This window comes from Pseudonaja textilis, chromosome 3, assembly GCF_049901715.1.
Source record: "Pseudonaja textilis isolate UNSWEBS1 chromosome 3, rPseTex1.2, whole genome shotgun sequence".
Taxonomy (NCBI): Eukaryota; Metazoa; Chordata; class Lepidosauria; order Squamata; family Elapidae; genus Pseudonaja; species Pseudonaja textilis.
Genome location: NC_141992.1, coordinates 119,776,307 through 119,794,848, shown reverse-complemented (window position 1 = coordinate 119,794,848; position 18,542 = coordinate 119,776,307). Strand labels below are relative to the sequence as shown.

Sequence of the window (18,542 nt, the reverse complement as noted above, 5' to 3'; positions counted from 1 at the left end):
TAGTTTCTTTTCTTGCATTACATACTGTTGGAAATTAAGAGTAATTTTAATCTGGTCAAATCCTACTGTTATACATAATGCAGAATAGTTCTCTTTATCAAAAACTGCCCTTGATTGGCCATCCAAGTATTAACTTCTCCACTAAATTATTTTTCTACTTTGCTGGAAAAGTCTTCTCATCATTCATGACTAGTCTTCCCTGAGGCTTCTTTTAATGGCTGCTATGTATTGCAAACCTTGGCCTTTTGAGTTCATTAATAAAACTGCAATGAAATGCTTCTCAAAACTATATCCTGTATAAGGGAGAAGTCTTAAATGATCAGACTTACTAAAAAGTCATTTAGAAAAGTGCCAGAATTTGAATTTATTAACATGTAATATTAATTGTTGCTAAAATATAAATAATATAGAATAGTCTGTTGTTCAGAACTGCGTGTACCTGCTCAATAGTGCTGAAATGTTCTTTTTAATGTGTCCTAAGTAAAAACTGTATTAAATATATGGGTGTAATTTTAACTGGATTTAATTAAATTTACTTTTAGTTTAGTTTTATCTATATATTTTTTCCTTTTTGCTCTGGCCTCAAATAGCTTTTTTTAAAATATATTTTCAGACTGGAAAAAAAGGTTGTACAACTCTAAAATTAAATCTTTGTGTATTTAGTTAGATATCCTCTTTTGCCATGATAGAAAATTTCTATTTCAGGAAAATGACAGTAGCTATTTTGCAATCATATTTATAGTGACTGCATTGTATATCAGAAATTAAATTTGATTAATTTTATTTATCACAAGGGTAGCACTGCATACGTGACAGGTACATTGTTTTATTAAACAATGAAAATTACCTGTCAGAATTAATAGAAGTTAGAAGTTACAGATTAGGACTGAAATATCAGACAACTTCACTTATGTTGATTATTTTCCAGTTTGAAGACAGTGAAGAAGACTTTGACTCAAGATTTGATACAGATGATGAACTTTCATATCGGAGGGATTCTGTCTATAGCTGTGTCAGCCTACCCTATTTCCATAGCTTTTTGTATATGAAAGGTAATTTATTCAAGAAACAATTTCTTTCTTAAGTATCCAATATTAGTGCATTATTTCTCTTGAGAGGAAACAAGTGGAAATCGGGATAATGTCTAGTCATTTTTAAATACTCAGAATCTTCCTTTTTTATTGATTTTTTTAAATGATCAGCTGTTAGAATTAGTTTTATTGGTTTTGTCTCATCTGTCTTACTTTCTCATGATCTCTAACCTGTTTAACAATGATGAAAGTAATTGATGAAATAGCACATGCCTTATCATCACCTTTACTCATCAATTTTATATATGTGTATTTAAAATAAAGCAGAGTAAGGGGCTGTTTAAATCTGGGGAGTGGAGATGCTATTGCAGAGGGCAGGCATACTAAAGGAGGCCCTGAAGTTAAGACAGATCGCTGGTTTTTAATGTGTTAGTTGTAATAGAAGATAGCTTGAAGGTCTGTGACCGCCAACTGTTAAATGCAGTGTAGATCTTATTCACACATATAAAATATTTATATGCACACATTATGCTTTTTTTCCAGTTTTAATTGATTTAATGGAGTCAGGAATAACTGGCATCTCCTTCGCCAATTCATCTATTAAATTAAAGTTTCCCTGTACAGTATGTTCTTTGGAATTTCGAAGTTCTTCAGCAGATTTCTCAGAAGTTCTGTGATTCCACTAGGATGCCTGAAAGATAGGTTTTTGTGATGCATAGGAGCATGGAATATTTAAAAAAAAAACTGTCTTCTTCATTCCTGGCAGGTGGCTTAATTAATACTTGGAAGCGTCGTTGGTGTGTCTTGAAAGATGAAACCTTCTTATGGTTCCGCTCAAAACAGGAAGCTCTTAAACAAGGTTGGCTGCATAAAAAAGGTGGGGGTTCGTCTACACTGTCGAGAAGAAACTGGAAGAAAAGGTGGTTTGTCCTTCGACAGTCCAGACTCATGTACTTTGAAAATGATGGTGAAGAAAAACTCAAAGGAACACTTGAAATACGATCAGCCAAGTAAGTAAGGTCTGTGCAGGATATTTTCTGCAGTTAAAAACAGGCGAATCCAGTGTATAATCATGAATAAAATTTACTAATTTGCAAGCTGCTATCTCACATCATCTTCACTGGAGTGAAAAAAGAAAATGCCTCTCATTTTCCTGCATGATCTTAGCTGAAGGGATAGTGTGCACCAGATTCTTGGTTGGAACAGATTGAATCAGTGATATCCTTCCCTGAGATGGCAATATCAGGGCTGTTTGAAAGAACTCCAAATTATTGATTAATAAAAGAGCATTTTGGAAATGCTGAAGTACTGTCATTATAAATATAATTAAATATTCTCTCTTTCTTCCCCATTTCAGAGATATCATTGATAATACATGCAAAGAAAATGGGATTGATATTGTCATGACAGATAGGACATATCACTTGATCGCTGAATCACCAGAGGACGCAAGGTAAAAATTGTGTCTTTTGTGTTCTGTGTACATTTTAATCATTTGTATTTGTAAACTCCAGTATCATTTAACAAGGATAAACTTAACTGTGACATTTAAAAACACACACACACACATAAAGAAATAAAACTGGTATAGTTTTAAAATTCATGGTTAGGGTGAACAATTTACAACAATCTCATGGCATCCCAAATTCCAATACTTTCCAGAAATTATAACACCAAATTTTGTTGGCAGTACAGGCCTGTTTTGTGAGCTGGCTTCTGGGTGCAATTCAAAGTGCTGGTTATCACCAAAAGGCCTTCCATAGCTTAAGGTCTGGTTACTTGAGGAACAGTCTGTCTCTGTAACTTTCTACACATCTGGTAAGTTCAAATTAAGCAGAGTCAAATTGCAGGACCCAGGAAGCATGCAGTGGCTCTAACCTGTAAAATGACATCAGTGTTCCATAAATTGTTGAAGACTTGGTAGTTCACTCAGTTCTGGGGTTAAGATAGTGAGTGAAACCCTTTAATTCATGGTTTTGTCTTCCAGTCAGCTGTGGTTTTTCTTTTTGCTTCCTTTTATATTTTTTAATTGGAAAATACCCAGAGCTGCTGTAAAGTCATGTGGACTTGAAATTGAACAAGATAATAAAAATAAATTATAAATGCAGTAGTGCCTTTCTTTAAAGTGACAAAAAATCGTTCTTTTTGTTTGCATTTTCTTGTTCTGTATTTTTCCATTCTCTTTAATAGTGTTTACAATCAAACATTCATATTGGAGCTTTCTCTTTTTTTAATTACTACCCATAAAAGTAGATTTGTGTAAAAGATAGACAGCAATTATATAATATAAGTTATTTTTTGTCCTCTGAGATATATACAGTACATTCTTTCTTTTCCAAAACATAAGATAATTGTGTGCATTTTATGTGTTCGGTATAAACAGCAACTGCACTCCAAATTCACCTCTTCTGAATTTCTTGATTTATTTTTCCATGAAACACTATCCTTCTGAGAGTCCTTCCTAAAAAGACATGAAAAATGAAACACGCCACCTATTTGTTTGGTTTGATAGCATATAATTAATTGTTGGCTCAGCAGTTGAATACGAAGCAACCATATTATTTGTGATAACAATCACTTGCTATCTTGGGATTTTTGTCAGAATAAATGGTTCTCTTAAAAGAAAAATAATAACTATACTGCATAATTGGATATCTGTCCCTCATCTAACCAAATGAATGAAAAATGAGTCTAGGCAAGGAAACACTTAATTTTTTTCATAATATCAGTAATTCTGTCAATGTTGATATTTTGTTTTAACAACCATTCTTTTAATCTGGCTACAGAATTGCTTTATTTCTTAGCTCTATTTCACAGCAATCTGGTCTTCAGCCTACGCTACTACTGGATTACATAAAATCGTTAAGAGTTTGTCTGGTTATTGATTCTTTGTATTTCCAGATAGTATTTTATCATGCTACTCCCATCTATCTATTTTATTTTAGAATTAGACTGTGTACTATATTTTATTTTATTGTTAAAGCTCATGAGACTAACCATTCAATAATGTAATGCTACTACAATTTCGATTAGAGAGTTTTCAGTTTTCTTTTGAAATGCTTGATTACTTGATAGTGGAAACATTTATGAATAAAAATTTCCTCATTAGCCCAGAAGTACAATTGTTTTCATATTACAATATATCTAACGTGGAATATTTCTTTGATATGAGCCCCATTTAGTTCAGTGAAATTTGCTCCCAGGTAAATAATTATAAATTTGCAGCCAAGAAAATATTAGCTATCTGTGATAATATGTTTCAGAAAAATTACCTTTTTATACAAGCAGGGCATGCTAATTTGGAGATTAATTTGTTTTGTAGAAATGACAGCATAAATGAAAGACACAAAGAACCTCCCCACAAGTTATAAAACACTCACCTTTTATGCTTAAGCCAGTATTAATAAATGTACAGCTTTGGCAAAAGATTTTGTAACTTTTTATTTCAAAAATGGTTAAAAGCATTGGTATTCATATGATTAGAATGTTTAATATGTGGTCTTGGCAAATGTATTGAAACCACTAAGAGATCAAAAATCATTTTCTGAGTTAGTTTTTATTTATTATTGGATATTTTAGCCCACTTTTATTTTGTAAAATTCAATCAATATGCTTCTGCCACATATCTTCCCAACAACTGGCCACCCAGCTCTCTTTCATTGCATCCATCCTGGCTGTCCCTGATTTCTCACTGGTCTTGGATACCTTTGGTCATGATATCATTCTGGACCTGCTCAGAGCACTGGCACATGATCCACAGAAAGGTCAAGGTATTGGCAAAGGGGATCTAAGTCTCCATACCAGGTTAGGAAACCCAGCCCAGCCCACAGCAACATCAGCCAGTATGCTACTCTAGCACCAAGTTCAGGTGAATCCTTGCAACCTTGAGAAGTGCAACCCACCTGTGCCCTCTTATATCACAGCCTTTGTTTTTAATAAATATTTTCTAATAAGAGGCCCTGATAACATACATTGTCTTGACTCTTGCCTATGTCTGCTAGTATTTTAAGTTGAACTTCCTGTATATTCACCTAAACAAAGCTATTTTAAGCAAATTAATTTCAGCCTGTCCAGTATTCTATTGTAACCTAGACATCCTAAAAATTATATAGTTCTTAATAGTTAATAGTTCTGGTGGTCTGATCATGAAAATGTTAACCATCTTTTTTCACCTTGGCTCAAATATTAGCATAAAGTATTCTAAATAGAAACATTACCTTGAAGTTAATGATTAGCTGATTGGCTTAGCTTATAATTGTTCTCTAGTGAGCCAAAAGCCACCTTCAGATCTGTGAATAAAGGTGAATAAGTGAAGTGTGTGTGTGTGTGTGTGTGTGAAAGTGGGAGGTCTTAGGAAAATCACATTGTTTGTAGCAAGGAGAAAGTAATATTTATATAAGTTGCCTTTGCTTTGAAAGGCAAATGTCAAATGAATGTGACAGATTAATAAAAAACAGATTGCCCCATTTCATTGACTATATCTAGTAATCCAAAGAAGAAAAAGGTTATTGGAGACATGGCAAAACTGCAGAGAGGAATTAGTGGAGTTTGTCTATATAAAACAGGGGTGAGCAACTTTGGAAGTTGCATATGATCCTTAAGTTTATTTATAGTAACCCAAAATTGTAAATTCAGAGGTAAAATACTTGATTTTTAATAGTATGCTTTTAGTCTTCTGTTTTTTTCCCCAAAAAATAAGCATGGAATTGGGAGATAGAAATCCCAATTAGATCAACTATACGATTTCTATGTTAAAAAAAACACCAGCCTCAAGACAGCTTTAACCTAGACTACCCAAACACACTGAGATTTAACCATTTTGCTGGTAAATTTCAGATGTAAAATTTTGGCCCATGAGGATAGAGCTAGGAGAGCTTGGAGAATAAAAATGGGGATTGGTTTGCCAATCAGAGACAAAAAGTTCTTTTTAAAAAAGGTTGTGACATCACAACTTCCCAGTGATCTTTCACATACATGTAAACACTCAGAAAGTTGCCCGTTTTATAGAGAAAAATTAATGGAAAGTTACAGAGCATTTTCCGAATGCCAAGATATTGGGTAGATAACCTATAGCATAATATGATGAATGGTGTACTCTAGAGGAAATGCATTCATTCATGTGCAGTGTTGGTTTATGAATTAGATTTTATCTTTATAAGGGATCTTAAATTGCTTAATGCCCTGAAAATGTTAGTTCCAGGAAGTGTAGACATTCAAAATGCAGGTTGTGACATTCATCAGGGGCTTTTCAGTTGCAGGAAATATAAACAGAATAATATAGAAATGGCCAAACAAAAGCATTTAAGTGCCAGAAACTAAACAAACTAAAAGAGTCAAGGAGAAGAAAGATGTGAGAGTATAAACAATTCAAGGAAATTTTCCATATGCGTGGAAACAGGTTGACAGCAATGTAACATTAGTAGCTGAGAACTTATTAGTAAATTTTAAAAATATTAAGATAGAGTCAACTGGATAATTTGTAAGTGACATTTTATTTAAAATATTATTTCTTCGTTTAGCAAATACCAGTTTTTAATAGTTTCATTTTTTTTCAAAAATATAAACAATTATACACCTAACCATAAAATATGAAAACATGATGTAAATGATGCAGTATTTACTAAATCAAAAGAATTATCATGGGCAGTATTGTTCCTGATTATGAAAGTAATGCTGAAAATATAGCAGCATATTTCTAGAAATAGTGATATGTCTGGTTTAACTGTCTTGCAAAAAAAAAAAAAAAACCTCACCAAAATACAAACTATGATGTTCAATGATGTCCTAATCAGAAGAGGATATTCATTTATAATAAAAGAGCTGGCCTTCTCCTAATGGGAAATAATTTCTGCTACATATTTACAGAATCTGTATTTGGTATTTATGACTAAAATATTTTTTCTTAAGTTGATTAATGTTGATGTTCCATGGCTTTGCAAGAGCCTTCCTTTCCAGAAATCATAAAAGAGGTCTTGTTTCATTTAAATAATAATAATGTACTATTAAAAAATGTAGACTGACATTTATTTATTTTTTTGCAGTCAATGGTTCAGTGTCCTGAGCCAAGTTCTCACTTCCACAGAACAGGAAATCAGAGAAATGCACGACGAGCAAGCCAATCCACAGAATGCCATGGTAAGGAAAGAACAAAAGGCACTCTTTTGGCGCTAAAAAAATGTTTAGGGATGTAATTGTCAGTGAAAATGTTGTATTAGAGCAGCATCCTTTGTATTTGGCTATACACTAGGAAGGTGGCTTCTCCATTACCTTCATTGTGATGCCCGGTTTTGGAAGGACTGAAATCATGTTCATTCACTATGTCATGGATTCTCCCTGCTTTATAAAGCAACTTTGCCACATTTGCCAAATAGTGTAATTGGTAATCAATATTGTAGCCATCACTTCACATGCACAGGCAGGCTGTTTTTGTGGTATGAATTGAATAGCTTGAGAGTGGCCTAGAGGTAATAGAAATAATCCAAGAAACTTCAAAAAGAAATTGGCACCATTAAAAATGTGCCATTCAGCATATCAAGGAATATATATAGGTTGGGATCTAGAAATTACTACAGTAATCATCTGTTATTTGCAGAGTGTTTATTTTTTCAGAGGAAGCTTGAAAAAGGGTACACTTTGAGCCTTACAAACTAAGCAAGTCATACCAAGATAAATTTTCCCACACCACATGTAACCAGTATTTGTTTTCAGTATCTCATATAGGGGATACTTTCAACTTTCAATCATTGTCCATTTTGTGCTGTCTATTCCATGGTCAATAAACACAATATTTTTGTTTTATTTCTTTTTACATAGGGCACACTAGATGTAGGGCTGATTGATTCAGTCTGTGCATCGGATAGTCCAGATCGGTAAGTTTAGTTGTCCCTTCTGGGGCTCATAATTATTCCTAAGTCTTTTGTTCCAAACTATTACACATTTCAGCAACTTTTCTTAGTTCTTGAGACTATGTAAGTTGAGAAATTGATGGAAAGAAGACTGATACCATTTATAATTCCATAGCCCACCCCAGGGAAAATGAAATGGGTAAAGCTGCTTGGCTATGGATTTAATCATGTAGGACAATGATCCCCAACCAGTACCAGGGACCAGTGGGGGGATGATTTTGGTTTCGCCCACTCCTTCACCACTCATCTCTAGCTGGGCAGCCTGATTTCTAATAGGTCACAGACAGGTATTGGTTTGTGCCCTACAACTGGGGACTCTGATGTAGGAGATCTACACACTGGAACTGGTAGTTGGGTTGAGATATATGAGAGGGCTGTTATTAGCACAACTTAAACTGCTTTTGAAGCACCACTCCATCTCAAAGCAGGTTTGCCATCTATAAAGGAAGCGTATCTTTTTATTTTTAATGTCCGATTTAACCCCTCCCTCCTTCTTGATATCCTAAATAGTTACAAGTCAGCAGCCAAGTTACATGGGAGAAATAATTGCAACAGTTAAAATATATAATTCAAGAACAATAGATGAATTTGGTTATATCAGATTTTGGGGGGAGGCAATAGACAGCAGTGCTATCTTTCCAGTAGTCTCCAAGTACTTTAGGGAGACCAGCAAAGGGATAAGAAAGCTGTTCCCCAGCAATAGGTATTCTCCTACATTTTTAAAATTGGTCGTTACACAAGCAAGTTTACATTACTTTAAGAGACTATTAATAATGTTGCATTTTAATGACACCTAAAATGTTTATGTATTTTTGATATTTTTTAATTTGATAGTTAATCCTAGAGGTTGACTTTTAACATTAATTCTATGCAGATTCTGTGTGACAAGGGTAGGTCAAATGTTCTGTTTTAAGGGATCTTTTATGGACTTGTATGGACTTTTCTGCTAGAGTCTCAGTTTTCCAGTTTCATTGTTCAATCACTTCATAAAAATCTAGTACTGCCAGTGGGAGATTTGCATGTCATAACTAGTTCAAAATAGGTATTCTCTCACTATTGTATCAATCAGGTGCATTATGATAATAATAGAGTTTGTATAGAGTTTAAATATCAAGTGCCTTTATATTTAAAAAACTTAAGTTGTGGGTGGGGCCAAATTGCTGAGTAATGTGATTTTAAGAACAACTTGATGAAGAAAATGATTCAACATTGTCCCATTACATAGTACAAACCAGAGAGAAAAGCTTACAATGACAAATCAGATAGACTTTGTTATGATTTCAAACAGTAACCATGTTTACTATACAGGCATTTTCTTCCTTTATTTTTCCTTTATAGACCCAATTCATTTGTGATCATCACTGCTAATCGTGTTCTACACTGCAACGCCGATACACCAGAGGAGATGCATCATTGGATCACTCTGCTACAGCGATCCAAAGGGGACACTCGAGTAGAAGGTCAAGAATTCATAGTGAGAGGTAAGAACTTTTCAAAAAAGAAATCTCCTACACGAACAGAGTTTTGTTTGTTGTTAAAATTTAATGATATAAAATTGACAAAGATTTATCATTTTTCCATGTAGAACCACCCTTTTCATAAAACAGGATGAGATATTTATTTTCAGTATTAGATTATTTTGGATATCATAAAAAAATACCAAAATAAAATTAGATAGCTGCAAGCTAGATATAGCTGGTTGGGCAGTACTTGCACAATTGGCAAATTGGCTTCCTTCAATTGGTTGAGTTAAAATTGACTATTTGGGAAATTGTTAATTAGTTTATATATTGTTATAGCTTGAGAGACTAAAATCAAAAGAAATATCTGAAAAATAGCCAGAAAATGAATTGTATAAGCTGGAATTCACCGCTGCAAAATAACTCACCTAAACCAGAGGAGATTAGTTGTCCATCTGCTTAGTTTTTAGAAAGACTATGGCATAAGATTTTCTTCTTTTACGTGATAATTGGTAAAATTCTGATACCAATTTGCCTGTTCATAGACAAAGATCTGCTATGTTTCTGCTCCCTAGGTCTTTTTTAACAGTAACTAAATTCAGAGAGGTAAAGTAGGGGTATAATAATGATTCTGCAACTTGCACTCTTACAAAAAAAAAAAAAAACCTACCCCATAACAAGTGATGTATTTGTGGTTTAACAGAAGTTTTGCTACTACTGTATCTGTTTCAGTGTATTGGAGCCTGGCAGCATCTTGCCAAACACGCTTATAACATATTCAAGAACAAGCATTCTTACTCATATAGGCAATTTCATGAATATACAGGTAGGCAATTTATTTTGGACATCAGTAACTTCCAGAGGCTCAACTCAGAAAGTGCCTTTTCTTCTTCTGTCTAGGATGGTTACATAAAGAAGTAAAGAACAGTCCAAAAATGTCATCACTGAAACTGAAGAAACGTTGGTTTGTTCTGACACACAATTCCTTGGATTATTATAAGAGCTCAGAGAAGAACGCCCTCAAGTTGGGCACCCTGGTGCTGAACAGCCTGTGCTCTGCTGTGCCCCCTGATGAGAAAATCTTTAAAGAAACAGGTACTTAATTCCTCAGGAACGCTTTTTTATTTTAAGTCTGTAGAGCTAATAATATGACTGTTAAGAATCTAAAAATTACTTTGGAATTGTACACATCTAATCTATAGGCAGAAAACACTGTCTCTGTGGGGTTTTGATTGCTTAGTTAAGAGAACTGCAGGTTTACAGCTCATAGTAGAATAGATAATAGCTGCCTTTTGGGGGGGGGGTTAATCAGTCTAATTCAGCTATTTCATCTCTAGGGGATCTCATATTCTAAAGTGAATTAACAAAATATTCACTTACCTGTTCTTGCTTTAGGGTATTGGAATGTAACTGTGTATGGACGCAAGCACTGTTACCGCCTTTACACCAAATTACTGAATGAAGCCACTCGCTGGTCAAGTGCAATCCAAAATGTGATCGACACAAAAGCAGCAATCGATACTCCCACACAGCAGCTTATTCAAGACATTAAGGTAGTTTTTCAGTGTGGAAAGTGTCATTAGAGAAAGGCAATCTACTGCATTATATAGTCTTTTTATGTCATAATTTTCAGGAATGGAAGTGATTGTTTTTCTGATTTGTCATTCTTGTTACTAACGTAGTTCAGCTGCTGATACCCCAACTAACACCATTTGTCTTTCTACCTTTTTATACTGATCATTCTGTGATGCCATCTAGAGGTCACTAGGTCAAGGCAAGCTATTTTATATCTCTTATGAAAATTTTTCCCCCAAAACTTGTGGAACAGTTTAAATATACATCTTGCATGTAGCATTTCTCTGCTTTTAAATTTCCAGATCATTTTGTAATTGTGTATATATATATATTTGTGCACTGCCAGTTTGGATGTAATTTCACAATAAGGAATGAGTTCAAGGTCAGAATTTAAAGATAGGCCAGGTCGTTGTGGCAGTCATTTGGCAAGAGCCATGGTGGCACAGTGGTTAGAATGCAGTATTGCAAGCCAATTCTGCTGACTGCCAGTTGCCAGCAGTTTGGCGGTTGGATTCTCACTGGCCCAAGGTTGACTCAGTCTTCCATCCTTCCGAGGTTGGCAAAATGAGAACCCAGATTGTTGCGGGCAATATGCTGACTCTTTAAAATGCTTAGAGGGGGCTGTAAAGCACTGTGAAGCAGTATATAAGTCTAATTGCTATTTCTATTTTCCCTTTTAGTATTTTTACATAATTTGGTTTACTGCTGGTCTTTCACAGTCATTTAGAATTTTATAATTTCTTACCTGACTGTTAGTAATCCTTTTTACACATTTATATAGGAGAATTGCCTGAACCCTGAAGTTGTTGAACAGATCTATAAGAGGAACCCAATTCTTCGTTACACGCAGCATCCGTTGCATTCCCCCCTATTACCCCTTCCTTATGGAGACATCAATCTGAACAGTAAGTTTTGATTAAGAAGCCTTTAAGGCATGCCGATCTGTTATGGCAGAAGCCCCCTTCTGAATAAACACCTTTGCCATGCACACACTCTCAAGAGGTCTTAAACTCATTTGCATAGCCCATTGATAAGGCATCTTCTGGAGTCTTGCTATCAGCATGATAAAGAGTGTTTAAACATTGCAGAGAGTATTTCACACATACTCATTGCAGTGGTTCTTTTATTAATTTTCCAGGTTATTTCATATTTCCAATTTCTAGGCTGATAATAAACTTGGGGAAAGGTAATACCTAATGTCCAACTGTTTCAAAGATGATTCACTCATAATCCTCACAAAGATTTCCAGCTGGATTCAGTAAAACTGAAATTGAGAAATAGCTAACAACTTGACTTTTGAAATGTTACTGTTCCTATAAAGGGAAATTAGTTTTATTAGCTTGGAATGATGGCCAGAACCACTCAGGATTCAATTCCAAAGAAGGACAACCATAAAATGTTTTTAAAAAGACTTTTTTCTTCTTCAAAATGTATCATTTAGTGAAGAAATAACCGTTAACTTCTTATAAATTATTAAGAAAACTTAATTTCTGTAAGTTCTGAGTTTGAATATTACTTCAGGTAGTCTTTGACATACAACCACAATTGAGCCCAAAATTTCTGTTGCCAAGCGAGACATTTGTTAAGTGAGTTTTGCCCCATTTTGCGACCTTTCTTGCCGCATTTGTTAAGTGAATCACAGAACTTGTTAAGTTAGTAACATGGTCGTTAAGTGAATCTGGCTTCCCCATTGACTTTGCTTATCAGAAGGTCGCAGAAGGTGATTACAAGACCCCAAATATGGACTGCAAATATGAGGGATTGAATTTTGATCTCATGATCATGGAGATGCTGCATAAGTTGTAAGAGTGAAAAATGGTCATAAGTCACTTTTTCAGTGCTGTTCTAACATCGAAAGGTCACTAAATGAATTATTGTAAGTCGAGGACTGCCTGTAGTTCTTTTCATGCTTTGAAATATCTTAGTTGGTCTCTGTTCAACTTAAGGTACATTTGCATGTTTCTTTCTTTTTCTTCTAGTACTAAGAGACAAAGGCTACACAACTCTGCAGGACGAAGCTATCAAAATATTTAATTCTCTGCAGCAACTGGAGTCTGTACCAGATCCTATTCCCATTATTCAGGGTATTCTCCAGACAGGACATGATTTACGGCCCCTGCGTGATGAATTATACTGTCAGCTCATCAAGCAGACCTGCAAAGTGCCTAACACAGGGAGCCTTGGCAATCTATATAGTTGGCAGATCCTCACTTGCATGAGCTGCATGTTTTTGCCAAGTCGTAGTATTCTCAAATACTTGAAATTCCATCTTAAAAGGTAAGCTGAACTAAGATAATAAAGATTGGTAGTTTGAAGGGCTCCTTTGGTGGATAAAACGTAGTTTCTACACTATTATACATATCATCCTGGCATCTAGGTCCTTTTGGGATAAATAGATATGTAAGTCCACAACCTACAACCATAATGGAGCCTTCCCATTACAGTCATAAGTTGTGATGTTGGTGTGGCAGATCACCCATGTGACTCACTCAATCTTATAACTTTCTTTGCCATGGTCATTAAGCGAACCATTTCTTCACTATGATGGGCTGGTTTTGCTGAAAAGTAAATTCCAGGTTTCGGCAACAATGCCATAAAACATGGTTACGCAACTGTGAGATATGCTGCAAATGGTCATAAATGCAAATTGGTTGCCAAGCGCCCAACATGCAATCACATGGCCACCAGGAAGTAGCCATTGGAACTTCGGAATCAGGTCATAAGTACCCTTAAAGAGGTTCATTCTAACTCTGAACAGTCACTAAGCAATCAATCATAAGTCAAGGACTACTTGTACAGAGAATTATTAGGAAAACAATAATAGATCCATGGTTTGCCTCAAAATTCATCTTTCATATCAAGGAAGGAAGGGGCAGATATACTCAAACACCTCAGTGAAAAATCAATAGGGATGGTAATGCAAGTAGTCTTTACCCTGCCTTATTGGCCCAACTACACTACAGCGGAAACAAAGTCAGATGAGGAGACCTCAAACCTGAGCAAGTTTGGAAAAGGTAATGAGAGATTGCTAAGGAAGTAACCTGCCCTAAGGAAGCCTTAAGAATGGAATCATGGTTTAGAAAGGAGTGATAGGCAACCTCAGAGCACAAATCCATATAACGGGAAAAGACTAAATGCAATAAGAAAATGGAGTTTAATGTTTCTCCCACAGAATCCACGATCAATTCCCAGGCACAGAAATGGCAAAATATGCCTTGTTTATTTATGAATCCCTTAAAAAAACCAAAGGCAGAGAATTTGTGCCATCCAGGGATGAAATTGAAACTTTGATCAACAGACAGGAAATGACATCTACCGTCTACTGTCATGGAGGAGGTTCCTGTAAAATCACAATTAACTCTCACACCACTGCTGGTGAGGTGAGTAGTTTTGCACACACACAAAAAGAGTTGATAAAGATTAATTTTGAGATCCACGTCGTATAATATTGGGCATTCATTGATATGCAAAAATGTACCGACGCATGACAAGTTCTCCTTGTGAAATAGGAAAAAAAAAACTTTGTTTTATTTCTAGACATTTTGGAAATAGGTATATCTTCCTAATATGTATTCTTGGAGTATGTAAAGTAAGGTGGAATAATACAGATTGTGAAATTGACCTAGTCTGAGTAATTTACTAATGAGTAAGTAGGTTGTCCAACTTTTTATAAAATATAGGATGTTTTTAAAGAACAACTGAACAATGGCATGTTTTATGCCTATCTTTCATTGTGAACATATTAACAGATTGGTTTATATTAGCTCACAGAACAGAACTAAATAATACAAATATCAGTAATAGTTTAGAAAGCAGGAATAGTTTAAAACTGTGGAACTAGTTGTATTTGTAATACTACAGTATATTATTGTATTGATTTATCATTATGCAACATACTGAACTGTATAATTTTAATGGAATAACTATGTACATGACCTTTTCTTACAAATGATCTTGTATTTTTACACTAGTATTTCTAGTATTCAAATTCAGAACATTCCTGAGAAGAAAAGGTAAATCTGGTTTTGTGTAAAGGTTAACAATTGTCCACATATTTGTCAATTAAAAACTGTAAATTTTATATCACAACAACCTTTGGTTAAAAAAGAAACAGCTCAAAACCTGATACAAAATGTCAAGAAAGGGAAAGAATTACGATCAGTCTTTTTATTTTATCTTCTAGGTTGTTGAAAAATTAATTCGAGGTTTGGGCATGGAAGACAGCAGAAATATGTTTGCCTTGTTTGAATACAATGGAATTACAAATAAAGCCATTGAAAGTAGAACTGTTGTGGCTGATGTCTTGGCAAAGTTTGAAAAGTACGTGTGTCACTGATCATAAACAGGCAATTCATATTTCTCCTAACAGCTTTCCAAATGTCTCTTACTTGTATTGATAACCTTCCTCTCCCCTCTGCCAAAGGATGCTTTTATGACCCACTGCATTTCTACTCTCCAAAAATTTCTTCTCATCTCCTCATTTTGCTCATTCAGGATTGTTAAGGCGGAGGGGGCTTCTTACAAGTAGTATATTTATAGAAGCACAACCAACCAATATTGGACATTATAGAACTGAACTTTTTGTTTGCTGGTTACATCTCCACTGTTGTCACTAATATTGGAACAAAACTAGTGATTGGAACAAGAACAAACTTTTGAAAAACAGTGTTATATTTTATGCTAGATTGATGGGCCATTCAGACATACTTCAGATTTTAATGCCTTTCAAGAAGAGATTGGACTGCCATTTGTCAGAAATGGTGTAAGGTCTCCTGCTTGGGTGGGGGATTGGACTAGGTGACCTACAAGGTCCCTTCCAACTCTGTTAATCTAATCTAAAATCTAATCAGTCAGTATGCATTTTCTCTCGAGCTTTTAGTTATTAATTCAACTCCTTGTAAAGATTGATTTAGACCTTGTGCAGTTACAGCACTTCCCTGCATTCAGTAAAGAATCTCAAGATTTTTCAGGTTTCCATGCAACCCTGAAAAACAGTGACGAAATTTTAAGAATTATGAGGTTCACAAAAAAGCCCAAACCATGTTGAGCTGTTTAAGTAAATAGCAAAAATGTACTGCAATCATATCATGTAAAAAAGCATCTCTTTAAAAACATTTTTAAAGCATTCACAGCCTTTTTTTATCATGCTCTAAATCAAGAAAACCTTGTATATAAAAATATTGCCTTCATACACACTGATATTATATGAAGGCTTTTATTGTTTTACTAAGTTGTGCTTGAATGTAATGATAAACCAGAATTGTTTAGAAATAAGGTTGATGTTATGAGCAACTTATTTATAAGTACTGTGCAATTATGTGTCTTAGATTTTCACACAATGAATCAGCAAAAACATCATCTTATATATGAACCTAACTATCATTGTTACTGTTATTAACCAGTATTCAAAATATTTATTAACCAGTATTAAAAATAAACTTCCAACTGTAGTGTCAAACTTTGGCTGACTAAAGGAACAATAAACTAAAAATCGGATGTGGCCATATTAGAAAGCTTTTGCTTCTTCATTAATTTAATTAACCCCTCCTGTTGAGACAAATCAAATGTGATTGACTGAAAATGGTACAGCACACACTGCTTTAGAATGAGGCAAAGCTCGGATTATATAGATTTAACCAGAGGTAAGATAGTTTTTAACTCTATTACTAAGTCATGAGAATACAAGTAATAACAATTGTTGTTGTTGTTGTTGTCATTCCAGGATTGGTGCCACTTCAGAAGGTGACCATGCAGCATGGAAATTTTATTTCAAACTCTACTGCTTCCTAGACATTGAGCATGTACCAAAAGATAGTGTGGAATTTGCATTTATGTTTGAGCAGGTAAAAAAAGGAGTTTTATTAGACAAAGATGTACTCTGTGTGTGTGTGTGCATGCGTATTATACACACTTGCACATGGAATAATACATAGTGCCGTTTTGATCAAATTAGTCGAGGAAAATATAAAGAAGTTATTAGCAAATGATGCTTACATTTGTTTTATTCGACAGATGTTATCCTATAATAAGATAGACCAAGGCAAGTATCCAGACATCCTGTTTGTCATTAAGAGCTTTGGCAGGAGTACAGTCAATCTGGGAAGGCATCACTGTACTCCATCTTACTGGCTAACTCCAATTAAACAATTGGCAATATTGAACATTACCCAATTTCAGCAATGGACTTGATATGGGAGAAAAAGCTACAATTAAATCCAGACAAGGCACAGACAAGAAGAAACCTAGATGTAGGGTGGAGATAAGACCTATTTGGGATGAGGTTGCACTTCCCCTTAGCTGTCACTGGATACGTAATTTGCAACTGTGACAAGGAATAGTTTGGATCAATTGTTGCTAGTGCTGATTACTTTTTCTTTTCTCAAATGCCATTTCCTATTTTTGGTAGTTTCTGATCTCTTGAGAGCAGTGCTATTTAAACTCCAGACTCTCTAGCCAATTTGAAAAATATAAAAACACATCGCACCTTAAGCACTTTAAAGTCCTTCACACCACTTATCTTACTATAATTAATTTTCTTTTTAGTGTTTTGTCACAAGTGCAAGATCCAGTTTTTTGGATCAACCGACTGTTGATCCATTGGTTGCAACATGACTTGATCAACCAGCTTGTTGCCCAAGCCTGATGCTGTAGGTTGAGAGAGAGTGACTGGCCCAAAATAACACAGCCAGCATTAGGGCAGGGCTAAAATTCAGTCTTCTGGTTTCTAGCCTAGTATCTTAACTAATACACCATACTGGCTGTCTACTTATTTTTCTGTAATATTTACAACAATCCACTAAAACAAGTATTCCAATTGATAACTCCAGGCCAGGGATGGGGCAGGCAGAATGTTGCTGTTTAGTTGATAACCAGTTGATGAGTTCCTGGCAGTTGATGAATTCCAGGCAGGTCTAGTTCATTTATCAATCTCTTGGTCACTAGTCTACAGAAGCCGATTTAGAATTCAAAATGTTATGACATATACTCCTGAAAAAAAAAAAACAGTTTTTCTTTTTATTAGGCACATGAAGCCATGATTCAGGGCCATTTCCCAGCTCCTGAAGAAACCCTCCAGGTCCTTGCCGCCTTGCGACTCCAATATTTACAAGGGGACTATTCTTCATCTAATGTTACAGTACCGGAAATGGAAGATGTCTACCCCTTGCAGAGGCTGAAGTCTCGTATTGTTCAATCCACTAAAGTTCTTGTGCCAACAGAGAGGTTTGAGAGGAAGCGGAACAACTTTCTGGAAGGAACTCTAAGGAGGAGTTTCCGGAGCAGTTCTATTACTAAGCAGAAGATGGAAGACGATCAGATGCTTAACATGTGGATTAGGGAAGAGATCTCTGCAGCCAGGACTAGTATGCTTGATAAATGGAAAAAAATGCAGGGAATGACTCAAGAGCAAGCAATGGCAAAGTACATGAATTTAATTAAGGAATGGCCTGGCTATGGGTCAACACTCTTTGATGTAGAGGTGAGCATGCCAACTTTCCACCATATAATCATGGATTAAGAGGTTATAACTAAGTATTATAATGTGTAGCAGGCAGCACTTAAAATTTCTGCAT

The 18,542-nt window shown here is 35.1% G+C and overlaps 1 protein-coding gene across 2 annotated transcripts in view; it reads left to right on the top strand.

Annotated features, from left to right (window-relative positions):
• The window catches only part of MYO10 (myosin X), a 157,159-nt gene that overhangs the window by 133,134 nt on the left and 5,483 nt on the right, over positions 1-18,542 (top strand). For both annotated transcript variants that reach the window (XM_087930718.1, XM_087930719.1), the window contains 14 exons: positions 929-1,052; positions 1,798-2,041; positions 2,389-2,484; positions 7,073-7,166; positions 7,845-7,900; positions 9,275-9,417; positions 10,297-10,491; positions 10,792-10,949; positions 11,753-11,876; positions 12,951-13,248; positions 14,144-14,351; positions 15,155-15,291; positions 16,694-16,814; positions 17,993-18,448. In XM_087930718.1, coding sequence (XP_087786844.1) covers positions 929-1,052; positions 1,798-2,041; positions 2,389-2,484; positions 7,073-7,166; positions 7,845-7,900; positions 9,275-9,417; positions 10,297-10,491; positions 10,792-10,949; positions 11,753-11,876; positions 12,951-13,248; positions 14,144-14,351; positions 15,155-15,291; positions 16,694-16,814; positions 17,993-18,448 — 2,454 coding nt within the window. The remainder of the gene's footprint in view (positions 1-928; positions 1,053-1,797; positions 2,042-2,388; positions 2,485-7,072; positions 7,167-7,844; positions 7,901-9,274; positions 9,418-10,296; positions 10,492-10,791; positions 10,950-11,752; positions 11,877-12,950; positions 13,249-14,143; positions 14,352-15,154; positions 15,292-16,693; positions 16,815-17,992; positions 18,449-18,542) is intronic.